This window comes from Nothobranchius furzeri, chromosome 14 (genome assembly GCF_043380555.1).
Source record: "Nothobranchius furzeri strain GRZ-AD chromosome 14, NfurGRZ-RIMD1, whole genome shotgun sequence".
NCBI lineage: Eukaryota > Metazoa > Chordata > Actinopteri > Cyprinodontiformes > Nothobranchiidae > Nothobranchius > Nothobranchius furzeri.
In genome coordinates this window covers 12,312,807-12,336,515 of record NC_091754.1, presented here as the reverse complement: position 1 = coordinate 12,336,515, position 23,709 = coordinate 12,312,807, and the positions used below count along the sequence as shown (strand labels likewise).

Below are 23,709 nucleotides of genomic sequence, written 5' to 3'. Positions count from 1 at the left end.
TACCATAACTTCCGATATGATCATGGTAGGGTGACAATATCGGACATCCCTATAATTTCATATTTTTTGTGTCATTTGAAACAAATGTAAGAAAAAAATTATATCTAACAAATAATTGTGTTTGTACCTAAAAGACCATCCAATGGGATGGTGCATGGCCCAGTAAACAAGTTAAGAAAGTTTCTAATGATCCCAAAAGAAAAAAAAACAAAGATTTCTGCCAAACAAACGTACTGTTTGCAGTGAGTTGCAGTCAGAACAAAGTCCTTCTGAAAGAGGATCCCACCACACGAATGGTGCCCTTCATACTGGAGTGATGCCATGTAGGGTCTGGAGTGCGGCTTTGCAAACCGACCTCCTACTACACCGCTCTCAGTAGCTCCTGTCATAAAAAGAAAGTCAAATCAATGAAAATTCACAGCTGAACAGCATTTATGTCTGCTAGAAATAACAGATTAGTGAAAATGTACCAAGTGTTGATGTTACTCCACTCATGAGCTGCATATAGTTTAAAATGGCGTGGGTTTATAAAAACCTTCTGATCTTACCGGTGATGGTGACCAGCACGAGGGCATAAATGATGGTGACTGTGCGCATCATGGTTGTGCTGAAGAAAAGTCTAATGACTTTTGACCCCCTACCTCACCTTTTATTGTCACCCCCCCCCCCCCCCCCAACTAAGATGGAAACTTTGTGGGCAGGTACTGAGAGATCTTCATGCACGCAGTGCAAGTATTCCCACCTTCAGCTGCTAAACTTGTCACACTTTTCTTGTCTGTAAACCGTTAAACTTGTCCTGGTATGCGTCACTATAGAAACATCAATCTTTTTAACGATTGCCACATATTTTGCCAAAGATATCAGCTGAATGTTTAAATGCTCGACCATCAGAGAGGCCTGTGTGTATTTCTGCTGATTACCAAGGATGTGCATCCATAGGCGACTTGCGTTTAGGGCTCTGGGGGAAGGCCTCGGTCCCCTTCTGGGTTGATGAACAGCCTGGCTGATGGAGGGTGGATCCCATGCTTCAAGTAGAAAGTCCCTGGGCGTGGGTGGGTCAGGGCTCAGGCAAGCTGTGCCTGCTGGGGGGTGCACTCCTCTGCCTGTGCCATCCATTTGAGTATACCGTTGACTATAGTGAATCTTAACTTGGAAATTCTTTGACAGAAAATCAAATGTGTGGCTACTGTGGCTATCTCTGCAGCATGGTGGTGGTGTGGTGGTTAGCACTGATACCTCTCATTTAGAAGGCCATGCTTTGTTTCATGGCCTTTCCATGCAGTTTAACGCTCCTCCATGCATTAATCTTCTATATGCTGTCTAGTGTCTTCCCAAAAACAAGCTTGTGTGCAGCTTGGCTACCTCTCAAAAAATGACTCTTGGAACAGAAACCGATCCAGTTTAGGTCTTTATTTACTCTTTGAAGCTGCTTCCTGGGAAGCAGAAGGACAGAATGGCCATGTTTCTACCAACATGATCACATTTCCAAATACAGTGATCCCTCGCTACTTTTTCTTTGGAGCCTTATTCAAGGGAAATTCACCGATTCGCGTATTTTTCTATGCGAAATATCAAGAAATTCCTGTTTTTTTTTTCATCAATTTCATCATAAAATGCTCTTTTTGTAATAAAACTATAAAAAAAACAAGTAAAATACAGTACTATGCAAAGGGAGGGTTTTAAAAGTCTGAATACTGAATACGTACCTGTTAAATAAATACTGTAAATATGGTGTCCCTACTTCGCGGATTTTCACCTATCGCGGCCAGGTCTGGAACGCATCTACCGTGATAAACGAGGGATCACTGTAAACAGTTCAGGAGCTGTCTCCTACATTTTACAAGTTGACACTGGACACATTCTTCCTCATTGTGTCCTCCTTCTGTCCAGTGTATGTAATATATACATTTTATTTTCATTAGTTATGCTGTATAATAACATTTTTGCAAATAATTTATTTCCAGACCTTGTGGTTTTATCTTTGCAGCTGTGGACTTACCCACAACGCTCAAAGAAGGAAACCCCTCATCCCCAGCACTTCCTGCTGACTAAAATCTAAAGAAAAAGGAACAAATTCCTGAAATGTTAATAAACACCATATAAAGAGAAATTTCATTAGAAATAAAATAACTTTTAAAATGAAGAAGTGTGGAAAAAGCTTTTATTCTGCAAAAACGAACATATTTTCTTGCTCCACAGCTGTGCTATCACATGACCGAAAACCATGACTGCAGCCGCGGTGGTCTGTGGTTACTTTTGCTTTTTTTTATGCATCAACTCAACCGTGTTAGTTAAAGAAAACAACTCCAACCAGCACCAGCTTTCACTTAAACTCATGGAATTTCTTCTGTAAATAGTCGATTAACTCTTTACGGATCATTCACAACAGATACATAAAGGTAATCTGGAAAATTAAAAGGCATTTAAAGGTAAATGTATTTTAATATAGAATTTGTAAATACGTTTTTCGCTCATATGTAAAACATTGATTTTCACTCAGGTTTCTTTTATTTAATGAGGTGTAATAGAGAATCTGTGCAGCATTGTCTTATTTCTCCGATGTTGTCTTGATCCAGGGAAGATAGAAACCAACTTTAACAAACCCATGTGGATAATCTGGATTATCACATTCATCTTCAGCTGGAAAATCAGTTATTCCTTCGACTTTGCTGTTGCAGATAAGTGGTCCACCAGCAATAGGAAGATTTGTTTGCAGCTTTTATTCATGAATATCGTCCTACTTCCTACATTTAGTAGCAACACAACTTAAACATTTGCTATTTGAAATATTTGTGTTTCCTTATCATGATGCACTTTTTACAGTGTTTTTTTTTTATACCTGGCATATTCCTCCCTTTTTCTTGGTAAACTTGGTGCAAATCATCCTCAGAGAAATACTCTCCCCTAACCTTTTTGCACTCAGGGCTTGATTGTGTTTTCTCCGTGGTTTCCCTGAGAACCTTTGAGTTAGTTACTGTGGATCCAGTTTTGCCCCAGCCTGCTACAGCACACTTAACATTAGCTGGGAAGCTTCTATCTTTCTTTGGTAGGTCAATGGTTTTGACGTACTTATTCAGCGTGGCCTTGGTTTTTAGCTGTAACAAAACAACACAAGTTAGCTTAAAACCCGATTAATATTTGTGATTCCTACTAAGGTACAGTCAAGTGCATATTTATTATTGGCACATCGACACAATTCTAACATTTTTGGCTCTTGACAACCACAATGGATTTGAAATGAAACAAACAGGGTGTGCTATAACTACAGACTGGCAGCTTTAATTTGAGGTTATTTACATTACAAATCAGGTGAACGGTGTAGGAATCACCACAGTTTGCATATGTGCCTCCCACTTGTTAAGGGACCAAAAGTAATGGGACAGTTGGCTTCTCAGCTGTTCCATGGCCAACAGCCGTGTTATATTCCTTCGTCATCCTACTTACAATGTGCAAATAAAAGGTCCATAGTTCATTTCAGGTGTGCTACTTGCATTTGGAACCAGTTGTTGTCGACGCTCAAGATGAGATCCAAAGAGTTGTCACTATTAGAGAAGCAAGTCTCATTGTTGGGCTGAAAAAACAAAACTAATCCAGAGACATAGCAAAAACACTAGAAGTGGCCACAACAATTATGTTCATGTTTATGTATTTAGCAGACGCTTTTGTCCAAAGCGACTTACAAGTGATAATCGGCATTTTGCCCTTGAGGCTAACAACAACAACAACATTGACATCAGTCATGGAGACGAGGGAACAAGGAGTGGACAGTAGAGAGGGGGGACGGGTGCAGGCAAGGTGTTAGTTAAGAAGATGCTCTCTGAAGAGCAGGGTCTTCAGGATTTTCTTGAAAATTGAAAAGGAAGCCGCTGTTCTGGTAGTGCTTGGAACAATTATTTAGAACCTTCTTTAAAAAAAAGGAGCATGCTGGTGAGCAACACCAAAAGACCTGGAAGATCGCAAAAAATAAATGACCGAAGAATCCTTACCCCGATCAAGAACATTCTCCAGGAGGTAGGCGTACTGTATGTGTGTCAAAGTCAACAATCAAGAGAACACTTCACCAGAATGCATTCAGTGTTCACCACAACATGTAAACCATTAGTGAGTTTCAAAAACAGGAAGGCCAGATTGGAGTTTGCCAAACGTTATCTAAACAAGCCTTCACAGTTCTGGAACAACATCCTAGATGAGACCAAAATATACCAGCGAGATGGTAAGAGAAGAGTATGGAGAAGGAAAGCATACCACCTCTTCAGGGATACATGGTGGCAGTGTCTTGAAGTTGGCATGTGTAGCTGCCAATGGAACTGGTTCTCTTGTATTTATTGATCATGTGACTGCTGACAAAAGCAGTAGAATGAATTTTGAAGTGTTTCAGGCAATATTATCTGCTCATTTTCAGCCAAATTCTTCAGAACTTATTGGACGGCATTTTCAAGTGCAAATAGACAACGGCCCAAAGCATACTTCAAAGGCAACCAAAAAGTTTTTAAGGCAAAGAAGTGGAATGCTATGCAATGGCCAAGTCAATCGCCTGACTTGAATCCGATTGAGCATGCATTTCACTTGCTGAACACAAAACTGAAGAGAAGATCTTCTACAAGTCAGTTGTTGAGAGTGTAATCTCTTCAGCCATCGTCTGCTGGGGTAGCAGCATCAGAAGCAGGGACCTGGAAAGGCTCAACAGCCAATAACAAAGGCTGGTTCTGTTCTGGGGACGACTGTGGAACCACTGGAGGAGATAATGCAAAGAAGGATTCTCCAGAGTGTAACGTCACCAAATGGCCTGATTTTAAAGATCCCACAGGTCGTATGCAGCCAGAGCAGATAACCCTGGCTGCTACATGTTCTGCTGTATCTTCCCTCGTCAGGAGTCTGTGAGTCTGCACAGCTCAGCATTTTAATCAGATGACTTCATCAGCTGAGCGCAGCTTCATCAGATAATAAACATGAACAGTAGCATTCCTTTCCCCAAGGCCTTTCACAAGAGAACTGTTTTAGATAAATCTTTATTCCCAGAAGAAAGAAGATTTCATAATTAAAAGTAATCCTTATAATTCAAAATATTAATTGAATGAACTTTTGTTATGTAGAATTATAAGCAATGAAATGTCTAATTAATGTGCTCAATGTTTTAGTAATGTTTACAGGATGAGGTCGTCATTACACCAGACAAGAAGTAAGGCTAAAATGAAGAACGCATGACACATAACAAACCTAGTCCCTGGACTCAGAGACGCTGCGTCTCAGACCGTGTGTTTCTGAGATTCTTGGTAAGTTTGGTAATAGATAACAGCCGGTATATAAGCCAGCCGCTCTGCTTTCTCGTCAGTTGAGAGCAAGCTGGAGACTGGCCATCTCTAGCAGATCTTTAACCCAGAAAGGATTTTGACACGCTGCCAAAACCTTAAACCTTTTCCGCACCTGTGAAGCTGAACAACAAGATAGTTTTCCTGCAGAACAAAGCTGATTTAGCAAAATTCCTACAGAGTTATTTTAAGACGCGTGGTTTCCATCCATCTGTCGTGACCCGACACATCTCTAGGACTGAAAACATGGCACCTCGGTACTCTACAGCCCTCCGGTGCCAGCGGTAATCTGACCACTCTGACTTTCGGATCCACCAAGAGGGTGCCTCTACGGTAATGTAGACACACAGATAGCGTCTGTATGCAGTTTGATAAATAACAGCTAGCTTGTCTGCAAACCAAATTATTTTATCCAGAGCGCACCTCTCTGAAGATACGTAGATTCTGATTCATCATCTCATATTCACACAAAGTTTTCAGACACCCATCTTTTAGTTCCATCCACTCACAGGATAATAGTTTAAACCATTTGTCAAGTCTTTGTTTTTAAAATAAATTCTTATTTGTTTACAAACACTGACTGGTTCTTGAATCATGAACGAAGTGTTAACGATCCCTTAACAATTAAAAGAATCCTAGAACCTTCTAATTAATCATCCTAAGACCAAGCAAGGTGATATTCTATAAGTAATAGAGTATTACAGCTACTGGTCACAAGTAATGAGAATAGAAATAAATAGCTTTTAAAGCAATTTATTTAGCCCACATTACTCTACTATTTTCCATTACAATTACAATCAAGAAAATGATGGACAGCCCTGAGCATTCTCTTCACAAGACTGTCCGACAACGGAAGATTGTCTTCAGTCAGAGGCTTCTTCAGTTTCGCTGCAACACTGACCGCTACTGGAGACCCTTCCTGCCAACAGCCATTGTAATATACAATAACTTTTTGATGACTTGATTATTATTATTATTCTGATCTACTACAGCAATCAAATTCCCTCTGGGATTAATAAAGTATTTTTGAATTGAATTGAATTGAAAAGGCCCCAAGAACAAGCCTTCAGTCAAGACAGTTGCAGTAGGTCTGGCAGAGCGTCACCAAGGATGAAACCCAGCATCTGGTGGTGTATGTGGTCCAGACCTCAGCCTGTAATTGACTTCAAAGGATTTTCAACCAAGTATTAAAAAGAAAAGGTTTGATTTATGATTATTCTGTCCCATTACTTTGGTCCCTTAACAAGTGGAAGGCACTTATGTAAACTGTTGTCTACATCGTTCACCTGAATTCACCTGAGTTCACCTGATTTAAATATCCTCAAATTAAAGCTGTAACTCTGCAGTTATAGCACATTCTGGTTGTTTCATTTCAAATCCATTGTATAGAGCCAAAAATGTTAGAATTGTGTCAATGTCCCATTATTTATGGACCTGACTGTAAGTTGAGATGTGACGTTTAACAAAGCATCAGAGGTGTAAGGTAAATGTTTTACATCACCACCCATACCTAAACAAACGTGTTAAAAATGAAAACTTATTTTATTTCAGCTTAATTTTGTAAGATTTAAGCAAATTCAACATAAGTGAGAAAATAAAAGATAGAAAACTAAGTGTTTTTACCTTGAGAAGCATGATGTCATAGTCAAACCCTCCAGTGTAATCTGGATACTTATAGTACTTTGCAACTTCAATCCTTTGCTGCATTTTCTCCTTATCGCTGATGTTATGTGCTCCAAGAACCACAACCATGTTATCTTGACTAAAAAACAAGAATAAATAGCACGAGAGCTGCTCTGTTAGCGAGGCCCACTAGGAAAACATTATAAACATTGCCTTTGAGTAGTCCCTCGCTATAACGCGGTTCACCCTTCACTGATTTTTTCCATCAATAACTAAAAGGCGACAAAGATAATTGACTCTAATGAAAATCCAATCAGAAAATGGAAAAGATGACCAGAATTTAAAAAAAAACATCAACAATTGGGAGAGGTGGGACTAGATGAGAAAAGAACCAATCAGAGTCCGGAACTGGCTGCTAGCGGTTGCAAGCTAGTGGTTACCATATATGCTGGTAATAGTTGAACAATTTATGTCTAATTTGAAAAAATGTCCGCAGCTGGAAGGAAAAGCATTAGACGTGACCATCTTTGCATATCCAGGGTCTCTCCTGGTTTTAAAAGTTACATTGGTAACAGCGCGGGGCAGCTGTGGAGTGAAATGCTGGACCCGAACCAAACGGGGCATCTGGTGGTTTTATTGTTTTTGTAGTGCAGCTACTGTCATGTTCTGCGGGTGGAGGTGGCAGACCATGTGTGGTGGTGGGTTCCAGGAGGCAGAAGAGCAGGCAGACAGATGTAAAAAATAAAAAGATGTTTATTTGTAGGACGGGAGCAACAGGACGAACGAACATGCACAAGCGACAATGAACCGACAAAGACAGCAACAAGGAGGGAGGTATAAATACACAAGGGAATCAGGAACACATGGGCAGAGTAATCAGGGACAGGTGAGAACAATAAGGCTAATCAGGGCAGGAGAGACACAGTCAGGGAGGCCGGGGCGGATCATGACAGCTACGGCTGTAATATAATTGGCATTGGGTGTTCAAACGATGTTTTTGTGAGGAAAAACATTCAGGCAGCCCATAAAAGTGTTCAGGCAGCTCACTTTAATTACGTAGTTAAGGGAAAACTAATAAATACACCTGAAAACATTTCTTACCTTTAGCGGAATTTTGCATGCTTCTTTTTACAACGCATTGAGTGTTCAAACGAGAGAGAAATGTGTGAAAATGTTAATGCCTGTATAAAGTCCGGTGTGTGTGTGTGTGTGTGTGTGTGTGTGGGGGGGGGGGGGGGGGGTTACATCCTTAAAACATCTATAATAATTATAAAAAATTAATTATTTTGCAGATTTTTATTAATGCCTAGGCTCTGCCCTCAACAGAGGGGCTCTGGGGGGGTCCAAGATTGCAGTCAAGGTGGCACTGGCCCACCACGGATCCCCCCCTGGAATTTCCCCAGATAAATAGTCAAGTTTTTATTTAACATCAATGTTCCTATGTCTTTTTAATCATTGTCAAATCATGATCCAGTTTTACTCATAGTTATCTCAAGCTGAAAATTAATCAGGTAATTTTGGATTTTTGGGTGACTTTGGAAGCAAACATGAGTAATAAAACATCTGTAAAAAATAACACTCGTCCAGAAGTCCAGGTAGACTGAACTAAGGTCAGTGAATAGTAAACATGATAAAATTAAGGTTTCTTTTGATCTCAAGGGCAAAAAATGATTTTAAGCTACGGCCAAACAAACTTACTATTTGCAGTGGGCTGCAGTCAGAACAAAGTCCTTCCGAATGAGGATCCCGCCACACGGATGCTGCCCTTGATAATGGAGGGATGCCATGTAGGGTCTGGAGTGCGGCATTGCAACTCGACCTCCTACTATACCACTCTCAGTAGCTCCTGTCACTAGAAAAAAAGAAAATCAATAAAAAAACATCAGTTAAATGTCATTCTCTGGTGAAGGTAACTGATTAAAAAAGTACATAGTGTGCATTTTACATTTACAAAATTCACTAAAAAGTTATGAGTTGTTTATACTTTTTAAAAGATGAAACTAATCTGATCTCACCAGTGACTGTGACCAACACCAGGGCGTAAACGATGGAGCCTGGGTGTATCATGGTTGTGTTAAAGAAGGGTCTGAGGAGTCTCGGGCCTCTTCCCATACCTCCTTTTATAGTCGACCCCCAAACTCAGATGGAAACTGTGTGGGCAGGTGTCACAGAGCTTCACGCCTTAGGTGTGGGCTACAGAGCAAACAGGAAGTGTTCACGTTTTACACATTTTGTTAAGTCACAACCTTTCAAAACTGGATTTCATTTATATTTTCTACAACTTTTTCTACAACACCCCGTAAAGAAAACATAAAAAAAGTCTTTGGGAACGTTTTACAAATTTATATGAATTCACTTAAATATTCACAGCCTTTGCCATGAAGCTCAGATTGAGCTCAGGTGCTTCCTGTTGCACAGTGTGAAGTTTAGTTTATTCGATTATTACACTCCATTAAACGCCGAACAAAAAAAAAAAACAAAAAAATTCTAATTTACATGTGCAACATGACCGAAAGGGTTAGGCTGAAGTAATAAATACTGATTACGCCTAACCCAATTAACATACTACGAAAAACGAACACAAACTTTTATAATAAACCTTATCTGGTATTGGACAAAAATATGTTAGCAACTGTTTATGATTGATTCAAACAGAAAAATCTACCAATGAACTACTTTGTTTTCAGGGAACTTAGTTCAATTTTTTTAAATAATGAACTAAGAAATGAACTAGTTCATTTTAAAATGTATGAACTGAAATTTGAACTAGTTCATTTTAAAATGTATGAACTGAAATTTGAACTAGTTCATTTTAAAATGTATGAACTGAAATTTGAACTAGTTCATTTTAAAATGTATGAATTGAAATTTGAACTAGTTCATTTTTTAAACAAACTTTCCCAACACTGCAAATCTGAGTAGTAAGAGAAGTTCAAAACCATCAGGACTCACCCTAGAGTCAACCCTCTTAAGTGAGCCATCAGGGGAGAAGGGCCTTGGCACATGGCAGCATGGCTGGAGTTTGCCAAAAGGCACCCGAAGGACTCTTTAACCTTGAGAAACAAAACTTTCTGGTCTGATCAAACAAAGATTGAACTCTTTGATGTGAATGCCAGCTGTCATGTTTGGAGGAAACCAGGCAGCACTCCTCACCAGGCCAATGTCATCCTTATAGTGAAGCATGGTGGTGGCAGCATCATGCTGTGTGGATGTTTTTCAGCAGAACTGGGAGACGAGTTAGGAGACATGGAAAGATTAATGTCCAGAAACATGCTCCAGAGAGCTCTTGACTTGAGACAGAGGCAACAATTTATCATTCAGCAGGACAACAACCCCAAACACACAGCCAAGTCATCAAATGAGCGTCCACAGGACAACTCTGTGATCGTCCTCGAGCGTCCCAGCCATGAGCCCAGACTTGAAACTGACTGAAAATCTCCAAAGAGATCTTTAAAAAGCTGCTTTAATGCTTCCCATCGAACCCGATGGAGCTTGAGAGGTGCTGCAAAGAGGAATGGGCAAAACTGCACATAGATAGGTATGCCAAGCTTTTGGCATCATCACTGTAACTGATTAGGATCCAAACAAAAGAAACCAGCGCCAGAAACAAATGTAAATACCTAATTTGGATCATTTAAAGATGAATAATAAGAAATAAATCTAATCAAATAAGAAGTGATGAAATAAATTTTTATTAAGCAAATATTTGACAAGCAGAACATTTTTTTGCTCCATACCTGGGCTAAACGCCTTCTATTGTAAGAAAAAGAAAAAAAATCATTTTTGCATCTCTTTCTTGATCCAGGGGAGATAGAAGTCAAGTTTAGTGAAGACATGTGGGAACTTTGGGTTATCACATTGACCTTCAGCTGTGTAAGCCGTTATTCCTCGAAGATGCCCGTTGCAGATCAGCGGTCCACCAGAATCACCCTAAAGTCCAAAGCAACAATGAATAAGTTAAACTGTGACTCTGTCATCTTATACTAACACACTTGGGTTTTATTTGTTATCAGGTGCACTTCATGTAACGTTTTGTTACCTGGCAAACTCCTCCTCCCTTTGTAATCTTGGTGCAAATCATACGATGGCTGGTGAAATTTTCTTTCCAAATATGGTTGCACTCAACGCTGAACTGAATCTTCTCGGTAGCTTCCTTCAGCACATCCGAAGTTGGCTTTTTGGGTCCAGATTGGCCCCAGCCAGCAACAGCGCAGCTAACATTAGCCAGGATATTTTCATCCATCTCCGGAAGTTCAATCGGCCCTACGTACTTATCCAGTTTGGCATTGTTTTCCAACTGAAGAAGTGGAAAAACACATTTAAAGTACATTTTGGCCTATAACTGCTATTTAGGAAAACGTTTGACACAAGCCAGTACCTTCAGTAGCATGATGTCATAGTCGAATTTTCCAGTGTATTTGGGATGCGGCTGGTACTTTTTCACTTTGATTTTTTGCTGACTTTTCTCCTTTTTGCAGATGTTGTGTGCTCCGAGCACCACAGTCAAGTCCCGGTAACAGCTGTAAGACAAAGACAAGTGATTCTAGTTAATAAAATGGGCACTTTAGGCCCCGTCTGTAAAGGGTCAAAATCACATAGTTTTGCTAATCATGTTGTACATTTATTATTCTTGACATTGACAGAGAAAATTACGTTTAACTGACTAAACTGTAATTTCAGGGTTAAAGTAGTTAAGTTTCAACCAAACTGACTTTTTGCAGTGTGCTGCAGTCAGAACATAGTCCTTCCGAACGAGGACCCCACCGCATGTATGGTGGTCATCAATCTGGAGTGATGCCATGTAGGGTCTAGAGTGGGGCTTTGCAACCGTGCCACCTACTACGCTGCCCCCGGCAGCCCCTACCGTGAGAAAAAATGATGAAATAAACACTTTATTAGAGATCCGTTAATATTAAGAAAAAGAAAAGGTGTGATGTTACCGGCGATGCCGCCCGACAGCAGGACGTAAAGGAAGCAGCTCATCAGCATCATGGTTACTCCGATAGTCTGGGTTTCTAACCTGTACACCACATTTTATAGACAACCTCAGAACGGAAGCTCTGTGGGAAGGTGTCAACAAGCCACGCTGAATCATTTCTACTCTTTGGGTTTATTTCTGACCAAAGGTGAACTTTACTTTTTTTAATTGTTTCTCTCAAAAGACGGACTTTAATGCACTCTTGATTCCAAGTCTTCATGTACTTCATTATTATGTGTGTGTTTGCAAAATTGTCACTCTTGATCTGAAAAATCTATTTAAAATGCATCACATATAACAGACATTCAAAGCATGCATGCAGTCTCCTTGCTGTTAGGTCAGCCGTTTGTCCACTAGGTGGTGGCATGTAGTCTTACACTCCTGCATCAGTTTTTATGGTCCGAATCAGTTTTATGACTGTTGTGTTTTATTGCTTTCACCTGCAGTGAAAGTTTTACAGAACAGGACAGGCTGAGACGTTTTACAGGACAAAAGGTTTTGCAGCTTTGAAGATGATTTTGCAATTAAAGAGAAGAGCTGAAAACGCACATCTGCATATAGGCACGTTTTCAAGGGTGTCATTGAAGCTCTGTAATAAAAATATACATTTAAAAGTTCTACAAATCAAATAGCAGTTTTGTAAAAGTGGATCAGGTTTCCTAAACTGCATTAAGTGATGCAACAGCAACTACTGCGCAAACAACATGCAGCAACAAAGGTTAAAAGTCCATCTAATTTTTCACACCTCGCCTTCGTTGACCACCTGCGCGGTTTCTGAAATTCAAAGACTTGATTTACACCTTCAAGCTGCTTCCTGTGAAACAGGAAAGCCTCTTCAAACTACTTCAAGAAACGTTTGTTCTGCTAATGTTGCCCCCTTTGAATGAACTGCCAGACGACACGTTCTTCTTCATACTTTTGCAACTTTTATTAACAGAAAAATGCCCCTGGTTCAGAACTCAAGCATCCATTTTGTTTTTCTTCTTCTTCTCTTAAAGGACTAGTACAACATTTTATTTTCTGTTTAACACCAGTAAGCATTATGGACAACATTTTAACTGGTAACATCATAGATTAACTAATATATATATATATATATATATATATATATATATATATATATATATATATATATATATATATACATATATATATATATATATAAATTAAATGTTGATCCAACATTTCCTTTTTCAGTTCCATTCAATTCAAGTTTATTTATAAAGCGCCAAATCAAGGCAAAGAGTCGTCTCAAGGCACTTCACATAATAAACATTCCAATTCAGGTCAGTTCATTAAGCTAGTCAGAAATAATGTTTCCTACTAGTTGTGAAGTTGTGGAGATTGGCTTGGAGCGCGTCGCAGAACCAGAGCGCATGCGGGAAGGTTCCTCCTACTGAAGCGAGTGTTTTCCAAACCCTGTCTCTCAGAGAGACTTGTCACTTAGAAAATGTTCCCTTATTATGAAACTTTGGCTGAATAGCGCTTGTTCCTGTCTCCAATGTGGTGATGCATCCAGGAGCCGTCTGAGGAGAAGCCCAGAATCTCACATCCTCTTCAGCTCATAAGCGCCTATGATTACGCACAAGCGTGACGCGTCAACCCGGTCTCACAGTAAGACCGGGTTGGGCCTGTTCAGGTTTACGCAGACAATCTTTACATAGAACTGACTTACAGATATAAAATTAATTCAGTAAAATATAAAGCATTTTATTTAAATATCCATTCATTATTTTACAAGCACAGAGAGCTGCATCAGATGGATGGAAGAGCCGCGGGTTGCCGACCCCTGGTATAGCCTATAAAATGACACGTTGAGGACGCAAACTCAATACATCTCTTTTACTGTGAGGTAATAATTTCTCTGAGTTTTGCGGTTGCGGGCGGGAGTAGACATGCACGCTGCGGGTGCGGGCGGTAATGGTCAGAAATTCAGCGGGAGCGGGCAGGAGCGGGATGAAGAAAACAGTCCCGCGCAGAGCTACTGCTGCGTTTAAGTGTTTCAATTTTTTTATGAATTCGATTAAAAATAAAGGCGCCCGGCCCGGCCAGTGTCCGGGGTAATTACACAGTCATTGGCCCGAAGCCCGGCCCTCGGGCCGTCGGGTCAGGCCGACCCGAGGGCCTAGGGCTTCAGTGCAGGGCTCTACTTGGGAGCCCAGGTGTTACTAGAACTAATGGTGTCTCCCCACCAGCGTGAGCCTCCAAACTGTGAAGGGTGGTCTCCAAACATGAACTTTAAATTCATGCATTCATCTGCTCTTGTAACACATGATTTAAAAGGCTTGTATCATGATATGTTACACCTCCCAGACCAAAGATAGGTCCAATATAAGATAAAACATTATCATAAACACTGCAGAGACGTCATCATTTATGAAATATGTTATGTTCCTGAGCCGTTACTTCAGCCAATATTGGATGCATGGATTTGATGAAACCATGCTGTCTTATGCAGTCCTATATGTGTAACACACACACACACACACACACACACACACACACACACACACACACACACACACACACACACACACACACACACACACACACACACACACACTGCAGCATGAATCATTTGAATGACTAACACTGAACTGCTTTTGTAATAATTTATTCTCTTATTCTGGAGTAAAATAAAGAAACAAGCTAAATCATCACATATCTGTGGCATCAAGAAGCATCTTCTGAGTTCAAACACAGGGATGGAGCACAATGTTTACACCTGAACAGTATCAGGATTAACTCACAGAGACCTGCAGGTCTTCTGTTTTAGGAGCAGAGCGCTGAGAATCCGCTTGTTATTAGCGCTAAATTTTATTTTGCCGCTTCCGTGCGGAGCGGTAGAGAAACACGTTTCAAACACGGAACCGAATCAGGTTACCGAACCGAGCAGAATTCCGATGACGTAACACCGGTGCGCGAAGGTGCGGGTCCCAACCAACAGGTGAGGAGGGAGAGAGGAGATAAACAGCGAGTGGATCACAGGGATTGACCTGATGTTTTTGAGCAAACCTGCGGTAAAAATGACAGTTCTCATTATCACGGGTGTACCCCCCCCCCCCCCCCCTTTAGACGTGGCGCTCATGCAGGTGTCTCTTTCTGTTCCGACGCTGCTGCACGTAATATTTTTAATTTATTAAGCCTACAATTTTTTTTTACTCCGTAACGGATATGATTTAAAATGTAGCGAATTACAATTCTTTTTAAAAAACTTACTCAAGTAAAAGTAAAAGTACAGATTTTAAAAACGACTTAAAAAGTATAAATATACAAAAAAGCTACTCAATTACAGTAACGTGAGTAAATTTAATTCGTTACTTTCCACCTCTGCACATAAAGGAGCTGCAAACCAGACCACGGCATGACGATGACGTCACAAAGGAACAACGCGGTCTGAGTCATTTGGAATCTTTAGCCAGAGACGACCAGTTTGCTCTACTGACTGTCCTTCACACAGTGCGTGGTTCTTGTGTTATTGAGCAGTTTCAGTCAATAACTGTCTACTTCTAATCAAAATGCCTGGACTACAAAATTATCGTATACCCAAAAACGAGCCGGTTCGTCAGGAAAATTCTCAGCTTAAGGAAAAAAATGCTGATTTAATGCTTGAGACTAAACATCTGAGGGAACAAGTGATGGATCTTAGAAAAAAGCTTTCTGAACAACTGGTGGCCACCAGAAATATGGAGAGCAAATGGCGGGCGAGCGACACATCTCTGCAAAAGGAGAAATCTGAAAGGTCATTACTCCAGTCCAGATACACCGAAATGTGTCTTCAAAATGACAAGCAGTTCACGGAAATTAAATACCTCAGGAAACAACTTTCCAATGAAGTGGAGGCCAACAAAATGATGGAAGAGAAATACCGTAAGTCCAGAGATCTGGCTCAGACCTACCACAGCAAAATGGCTCAGGAAAAGTTTAAAAGAGATGTCGAGATGACCGTTTTAAACATAGGTCAACAGAATTTATTGTCTGCTATGAATAACCTCGAAGGCAAACCTTCCAATGAATCTGCCGGCGGGGCTAAGCTGCAGAAACAGCAAAACAAGACTTTGAAACAGGATTTTAACAACAGAGAGGCTAAACTGTGTTACAAGCCACTAAAAGCTTTAGGCCACCACAATCTGTCAGACGGAGCGCAAAGCTCCCCCAAGACTGTCCAACTGCACACGCCATTGGAAATTCAGAAAGGTAAAAGAAAAGCAGAATGCATTTCATACGACGTGGCCACGGCACTGAAAAAGCGACCAAAGATTCAGCTAGACGAACCACGGGATTGCACCAAGCTTACCTGGAATAAGTACAAAGAGCACTACAGATCAAATGTTAATATGCCTGAGAGCAAAAAACGTAAGAGGGAAGATGAGACTCCATCTGCAGATGAAGGTAAAACAGCTACGTTTACAACTGAGAGAGAGGAATACATTTTTAAAAAACTGAAGAGAAACCAAGAAAACGTTTAAAGACACAGCGGCTGTCGTTTAAAGACTGGCCTCATAGTCTTTACTCATATTAGTTTGACGTATACTAGTCTTTACTTATACTCGTCTTTACTTATATTAGTTTAAAGTATACTAGTCTTTACTTATACTAGTCTTTACTCATATTAGTTTGACGTATATTAATATTAGTCTTTACTTATACTAGTCTTTACTCATATTAGTTTAAAGTATACTAGTCTTTACTTATACTAGTCTTTACTTATATTAGTTTAACGTATACTAGTCTTTACTTATACTAGTCTTTACTTATATTAGTTTAACGTATACTAGTCTTTACTCATATTAGTTTGACGTATACTAGTCTTTACTCATATTAGTTTGACGTATACTAGTCTTTACTCATATTAGTTTAACGTATACTAGTCTTTACTCATATTAGTTTAACGTATACTAGTCTTTACTCATATTAGTTTGACGTATACTAGTCTTTACTCATATTAGTTTAACGTATATTAATATTAGTCTTTACTTATACTAGTCTTTACTCATATTAGTTTAAAGTATACTAGTCTTTACTTATACTAGTCTTTACTTATATTAGTTTAACGTATACTAGTCTTTACTCATATTAGTTTAACGTATACTAGTCTTTACTCATATTAGTTTGACGTATACTAGTTTTTACTCATATTAGTTTGACGTATACTAGTCTTTACTCGTATTAGTTTAACGTATACTAGTCTTTACTCATATTAGTTTAACGTATACTAGTCTTTACTCATATTAGTTTGACGTATACTAGTTTTTACTCATATTAGTTTGACGTATACTAGTCTTTACTTATACTAGTCTTTACTTATACTAGTCTTTACCAGGGCCGTGCAGAGACCTTTGACGGGGCGGGTGCTCAAAGTAAAAAAAGGGGCACTTATAGAGCAATCCAATAAGTTAGAAAATTCAGATAATGAGACCCTTGGGTTCAAACAACATAATAAAAATATATAAATTAGTGTCATTAGTGTTAATGTTAGTTCATAAATAATAGTTTTAGTTTTTAAAGCTGACTTGTATCTAGAGATGTTACAACCACATTTTTGCCCCTGATCCGAGTCCAAGTTGTTTGATTTTTGATTATCTTCCAATACCGAGTCCTGTTCTGATAGCAGGTGGTGATGCAACGCATTATAAAAGAAGAAAGAAGTTGTCCTTCTGTCTGTATTTGTCATTTTGTTATTTTAGCCTGAAAAGGTCACTCATTCAGGAAGTACATTCAACAGAAATCAAGATACTGTATTGCTATTGCACAGGTGTACAACCAAAGATATTTTGTGCTTACTAAAGACAGCTCTAGTAAGAGGTAGTAAAATATATGCAACCACAGAGACTTATCCATTGTGATCTACGGCTATGTTAGCTGAGATCTTTTTCCTGTTAGTAGGAAATTCTTGATCCCATTCCATGATCTCACTGAACTTAACACTTAACATGAGAGCTCTGCTACCAACCTAACAACAACACCCTTTACACAAAGGCACCATCATCACATACGTGGCAGGAGTCTCAGAGAAACTTAGAAGAATCTTCTCCAAACACAACATCCCGGTAAACTTTATACCCAACAACACCCTCAGACAGAACCTGGTCCATCCAGAAGACAAAACACCCAAACAGAAGCTCAGTGGGTTCGTTTATGCAGTCCAGTGTAGGAGCACTGTCCAGATGTTCACATTAGAGAAACTAAACAACAATTACACAAGAACATAACACAACACAGGAGAGCCACCTCTTCAGGTCAAAACTCTGCAGTCCACCTTCACCTGAAGGACAAGGGACACACCTTTGAAGATGACAAAGTCCACATTCTGGACAGAGAAGATAGATGATTTGAGAGAGGAGTAAAATAAGCTATCTATGTCAAAACGTGAAAACCCCACTTTAAATAGGGGCGGGGCTTAGATTTCACCTTTCCAGAACCAATAATGCAGCTTTGGTCAAGGTCAAGGTCAATTTTACTTACAGAGCGCATTTACAGCAGCAAAGCTACACCAAAGCGCTGTACAAGGTAAAACAAAAAAAGATACAACAAATCAACAATAAAAACCTAAAATAAGATGAGCACACAACAGTCACAATCTGTGATAAAAACTGTTAAAAACTATTAAGATGCTCAAGTCAACCTGCATAAAAAGCCAAATCAAAAATTGCATCTTAAGAAGGGATTTAAAATGGTCTAGATTCTGTGTGGTCCTGATGTTGAGCGGTAGCTTGTTCCACAGTTTGGGCCCAACCACAGAGAACGCTCTGTTGCAGCGAGTCTTGTGGCGGGTTTTTTGAACTGTTAAAAGAGCTTGAGAGCTGGACCTCATGGTTCTGGCAGGGACGTAAGCGGACAGCAGCTCAGAGATGTAAACTGGGGCCAGGCCATGAAGGGATTTAAAAACAAAAAGTAAAATTTTGAAACGGATCCTGTAAGAGACAGGAAGCCAATGGAGAGAGGCCAGAACCGGGGTTATGTGATCCCGCTTGCTGGTTCCAGTCAGCAAGCGGGCCGCTGCATTTTGGACCAGCTGAAGTCGGTGTGGGGAGGACTGGCCCAGGCCAGAATACAGGGAGTCGCAGTAGTCCAATCAGCAAGACCGAACAGGTGTTCGGTCTTGAAGCTATTAGCAGGAAGCCATACCTTCCTGCTAATGTCCAGGTTCGAGGACATTAGCAGGAAGGTATGGCTTCACCTTTGCTATCTGCCTTAAATGATAAAAACCTGATTGGACCACTGCACTCACCTGTCTGTAAAGATTAAAAGAACCATCTAAAAACACACCAAGGTTTTTAACACAGGCTTTTAGAAAACCAGAACAAGGACCAAGAGGACCAACAGCGTTGTTTAAAAGATTAGAACTTTTTTTGAATCTCATTCAGTTTCAGTCTAGGTCACATCTTCCTGCATCTAATCAACACGATGACTCACCATCAATAGAGGCTAACCACTCATCAGGAGATGGAGAGGCGGGGTACTCAGAGTAGTTTCTGCTCTTTAAATAACAACAGACAGCTACAGCTTATGAGCTTGACTCTCCCATGTTCCAGTCAGAACTGACAAAGCTCCTCAGAGGAGAAGTGAAATGTTTTAAAGAAACCAAAGAAGTCCAGTTGCCTTCATCTGAACTCTTTGGAGTAATAGTCAATAATAAAAAATACTTAATAAAGTAATAAAATGTATATAATTATGCTCACATTCTCTTTTACCATCTCTTTGTGGGAGGTGGAACATTTATCACGTTTAACCCTCTTATGACCATAAATATAACAAGTATTTTTTTTTGTTTATGGCTTTAAAATTGTAATAAAAGTGTAAAATGTTTGTAACTCTGCTCCTTTTTTCAGAACAACCTCAGCTTTCAGTGTCTGGTTTGTATTTAGTGTTTATGTTTATTAAAGTCTGTAAAACTGCAGCTTAAATGAAAAAAAAAAACAGATTTGAATTTTCTTTACATTTATTACTAAACAGGAACTTCAAAATGACTTGAGCAAACTATGTCAAAAGAACTACCGGTATTTAAATTCAGAACTGTGTTGCAAACACTCAGAAAACAGTGTGACCCCTGACCTCATGTTAACCATTTTAATGACTGCAGCCTGTCTGTGACCACAGGTCTACGCTCTGATCCAGAGAACGGGATACAGTAAAATAAATACTAGGTATCATAAAATAACACCCACAGGCTACTTCACAGCTGTAGCTACATTTCTACCAGCATTATGAAGATCAATAAGCAGATAAAAGGTTAAATGTAAACATTCCATTACAAAAAGTCAACTAATAAAATTCTGCACTGATAACATTATATTTTTAGCTAAATAAATATTTATTGTACGTATAAATAATGCTGGAATGAAGCTGAATCATTTAGTAAACAGTTGAGTGTTCAAATAAAAACCAGTGTGACTTTAATCTGTCCCTCCTCATGTCACCATCTACAGAAACAGCCTTCTGGGACACCTGACCAACCAGGTGGATTTTATTTGTGGCGTTTCCATAACTTTATAAAAGCTGCTGATGAAGATGATCAGATCATCTCCTCCTTTCGGTTCTCGCCCTCCCGTCGCGGTTCGCTACGTTTCTTTCTGTGACGCTGCAAAGCTGGTTTCCTTCTAACAGTGATTTTTGGAGTAACATGAATAACATCTTGTAATCAGAGGCGGAGCTGGCCTAAATGGCGCCTGCGAGATCCCCCGCAAGCCCCCCCCCCCCCCCCCCCCCCCCCCCACACACACACACACAAGAAAAAAAATTACACCTACAACTTTGTTTCAAATTGCGTGGAGTGTATTATATATAACAACGTTTGCTAACTGAATACAACATCCAGCTCCTGGCCACCTTCTCACCACTTGTCAAAGTTCTACTGAAATAGTGATGATGACAACACCTGCCATCGCCTTCATTCCTGGGAAATATGAAAGTAGTTGGCACCTTGGTAGGTCCTCTTCGAGCTAGCTCTGTGCGTATGCTGTCGGTAATTGGTGATGGCCACTTGGCTGGGTCTGAAGAAAGAGGCTCATCATCACCTTCAGTGGGACTCATTGGTTGATCGTTCAGGCTTCTCTATTGACAGAAAACAGAATCGTAACTCAACACATTGCTATGTGGACCATTTCACATATTCTATTAAAATACAATATGTGACACTCAAATTTCTCTAATGTTTGCAGGACACACACACACACACACACACACTTGTGCAAAACTTACCTGCCATATCTTGTTGGGGAGACGTGGCAGCTGGCTGTCCCTCATCAAGTTCACATATACTGGTAGGTCTCTCTATTGACAGAAAATGGAAGCATAACTCACCACATTGCTATATGGAACAATTCCCCTATTCTGTGAAAATACTATTTAAATGTCTATAGCTAAATGTTTGCTGGACACACACACATGTGCAAAACCCACCTAAAGTATCTTCCTGGGGAGATGTGGTGCCAGCAGACTGTCCCTCCTCGAGTTCAAATACTGGCCTACTGGTATGAGCAGTGGAGGTAGATGGCTGTTCCTCAGTGGCAGCTGATGTCATCCCAAAATATCTGTGTAGGGCTCCTGATGTTGCATAAAACAAACAATACAATCTTCATGTCACGTCTGTTGCTTTAGCATTTTAATTAACATGTTACAATGAGCATTTACAGTTTTCAGCAGTGGTGGAAAGAATTCTGAAAATCTGTACTCAAGTACAAGTACTGTTACATTGCTAAAATATTACTCATTTACAAGTAAAAGTACTGCTGTTAGAGAAATACTCAAGTAAAAGTACAAATTATTCATAAAAACCTCAGAGTATTATTTATTTTTAACGGCTGATGTCACCATCACTTCTCCAGACTGGGGCTGCCTGGAAATTGTGTGTTTTCCTTTACCAAAAGTTAAAACACCAACAATCTATTAATCATTAATAATTGATAAAATACAAAACAAGTGTTTTTCCCTAATTTTTTTTGTCATTTTAAGTTTTTATTTCCTTATTCAGCAAATGTCTCCGGCACACAAAGAACTAAATGACCAGAGGCGCCACAACTATTGATTAAATATCCATTGATCCATTTTAACTGGTTAAATTCTTCAACTCTCCCACGCTGCTTCAAGGTCACTGTGAGTTAACATAGCCGCGGTGTGCTGTGCAGCACACAACGCAACACGATGACATCATCGACTTGTACAGTGCTGAAAGGCGAGACAGTCTCAACTTTCAGCTAAAAAAAAGACCGCTCTAGCTATTATAGTTTTTATTTTATGGCAGTTTACAGTATAAACGGGATCTTACTAGCAGGGCACCTCCAGCGGCCCGCTGCCGCTCCGTTTTTCGTGGGGTAAATAATACGTAGCTCATTTCCCGAGTCCAAATAGAAAGGCGAATGGCGCCGGCGCGAGACCTGCCGCCCGCCGTCAATGTATTTCAGCAAAATTCTCAAAGACTCATTTTAATTTGATAGCGTTTGGTTATCAGCCTTTCGGTTTTCCCACTCTTAGCTTTTCATAAAAGCTCATTTGACAAAGAAAAAGCTAGCGGTTGGAAGTAGTTCTAAATACATGCAACGTAAGAAGCTAGCAAAAGACATTTGAAGGGATCATCATAGCACCATGCAAAACGTACAGATTAGAGAGGTTAGTTAATCAATAAGTTGGGGGACAGGCGGGAAAAATACCAACTAAATAATAAAGAGATGCATACCTGCATCTTTTCCTCGTTTCTCCTCCTCTTCTTTTATTTTTTTCCGAAATTGGGCACCAGATGGCTTCGACCGCTTCTTCTCCATTATGTTTGTGAGTGGTGATATGTGAAACGGTACCTGTATCCCTCCATCATCACTCTCCGAGATCCCTCCGCCCCCCACCTGATGAAGGGCGCTATAGAGCGCACCACAGAGGCGCGGCGGACACAAGGGGGCGCAATAAAATCCCAATATAAACGCAAACAATGACTTTGTTGTGCTTTTATTACAGAAATATTATTATTATCATCACTCATCACTATTATTATTATGAAGAACATGTGATTTCTATGTTTTGTTGATGTATCGGTTGATGGAAGAAAAAAAAAAAAATAAATAAATAAATAAAATTAAATGCCGCCCCCTCCAGACTGCCGCCCTGTTCGGCCGCACATGTTGCACATATCAAGCTCCGCCACTGCATGTAATACCTCGTTGGAAAGCTCGTTTTATGTACTTTTAGAAACCGTTTGAATTATTTTTATTCGATTAGTAATTCAGAAGTTATGACCCGGAGAATCTAGAGTGAGACATTGATTCTTTGAGTTTCTGCAACACTTCAGGAGAAGTCTCTCTCGTGTCTCATTTTCTGTCCCAGACATGCAGCTACCTGTCTCTGCTCCACACACACTAACCACGGACTCAAACGCACGTAAACAAAAGCTCTGATATTAAAATCTATCCAGCTGACGTGAAGCAGGCAGAAAAAAAACTTACAGGTAGATGAACGCAGACTCCTGTCCGCAGGGAAAACACCGGTCTGTCGTCTCAACAAGGTAGAGCGACAGTAAGGACAACCAATCACTCGTTAGTATGACGCGGCAGAGCCAATCAGTGAGTTTGTAGGCGGGTTTAAGGGAAAATAGCCTTCAGCTTGAGGCGGCTGCCTCAGCATGGTCCTAGTGCCCGAATGTAACACAGTATAACAGTTTTGTACGTAAAATCTGACGAACGACCGGAAAAAGGGCACTTTGGGCACTTCGGACAAAAGGGGCAGGGTCTCAAGCACCCTCCGCACCCCCCTCTGCACGTGCCTGGTCTTTACTCATATTAGTTTGACGTATACTAGTCTTTACTTAAACTA

General features: G+C 40.0%; 2 protein-coding genes across 4 annotated transcripts; both read right to left on the bottom strand.

Moving 5' to 3' along the window:
* Positions 1-702: 702 nt before the first annotated feature.
* Positions 703-10,462, bottom strand: LOC107389878 (granzyme B-like). Its single transcript, XM_070543928.1, has 6 exons — positions 10,086-10,462; positions 9,885-9,985; positions 8,948-9,125; positions 8,631-8,784; positions 6,933-7,071; positions 703-3,095 (listed from the first exon to the last, which is right to left on the bottom strand). Exons 3-6 carry the CDS (start codon positions 9,042-9,044, stop codon positions 2,778-2,780), a joined length of 708 nt encoding a protein of 235 aa, XP_070400029.1. The 5' UTR covers positions 9,045-9,125; positions 9,885-9,985; positions 10,086-10,462; the 3' UTR covers positions 703-2,777.
* A 139-nt stretch (positions 10,463-10,601) lies between these two features.
* Positions 10,602-23,468, bottom strand: LOC107390210 (mast cell protease 1A). 3 transcript variants are annotated; one of them, XM_070543927.1, is made up of 8 exons: positions 23,343-23,422; positions 21,313-21,456; positions 21,112-21,183; positions 20,833-20,964; positions 11,645-11,792; positions 11,311-11,452; positions 10,972-11,229; positions 10,602-10,862 (listed from the first exon to the last, which is right to left on the bottom strand). In XM_070543927.1, the coding sequence occupies exons 5-8, from the start codon at positions 11,731-11,733 to the stop codon at positions 10,710-10,712; spliced, it is 642 nt and encodes a 213-aa protein (XP_070400028.1). In that variant the 5' UTR covers positions 11,734-11,792; positions 20,833-20,964; positions 21,112-21,183; positions 21,313-21,456; positions 23,343-23,422; the 3' UTR covers positions 10,602-10,709. The 3 variants fall into 3 exon arrangements, with proteins under 3 accessions (XP_070400028.1, XP_054603076.1, XP_054603073.1); XM_054747101.1 differs by lacking the exons at positions 20,833-20,964; positions 21,112-21,183; positions 21,313-21,456 and adding an exon at positions 11,873-11,952 and having other exon boundaries at positions 23,343-23,468; XM_054747098.2 differs by lacking the exons at positions 20,833-20,964; positions 21,112-21,183; positions 21,313-21,456 and having other exon boundaries at positions 23,343-23,436.
* Between the last annotated feature and the right edge of the window lie 241 nt (positions 23,469-23,709).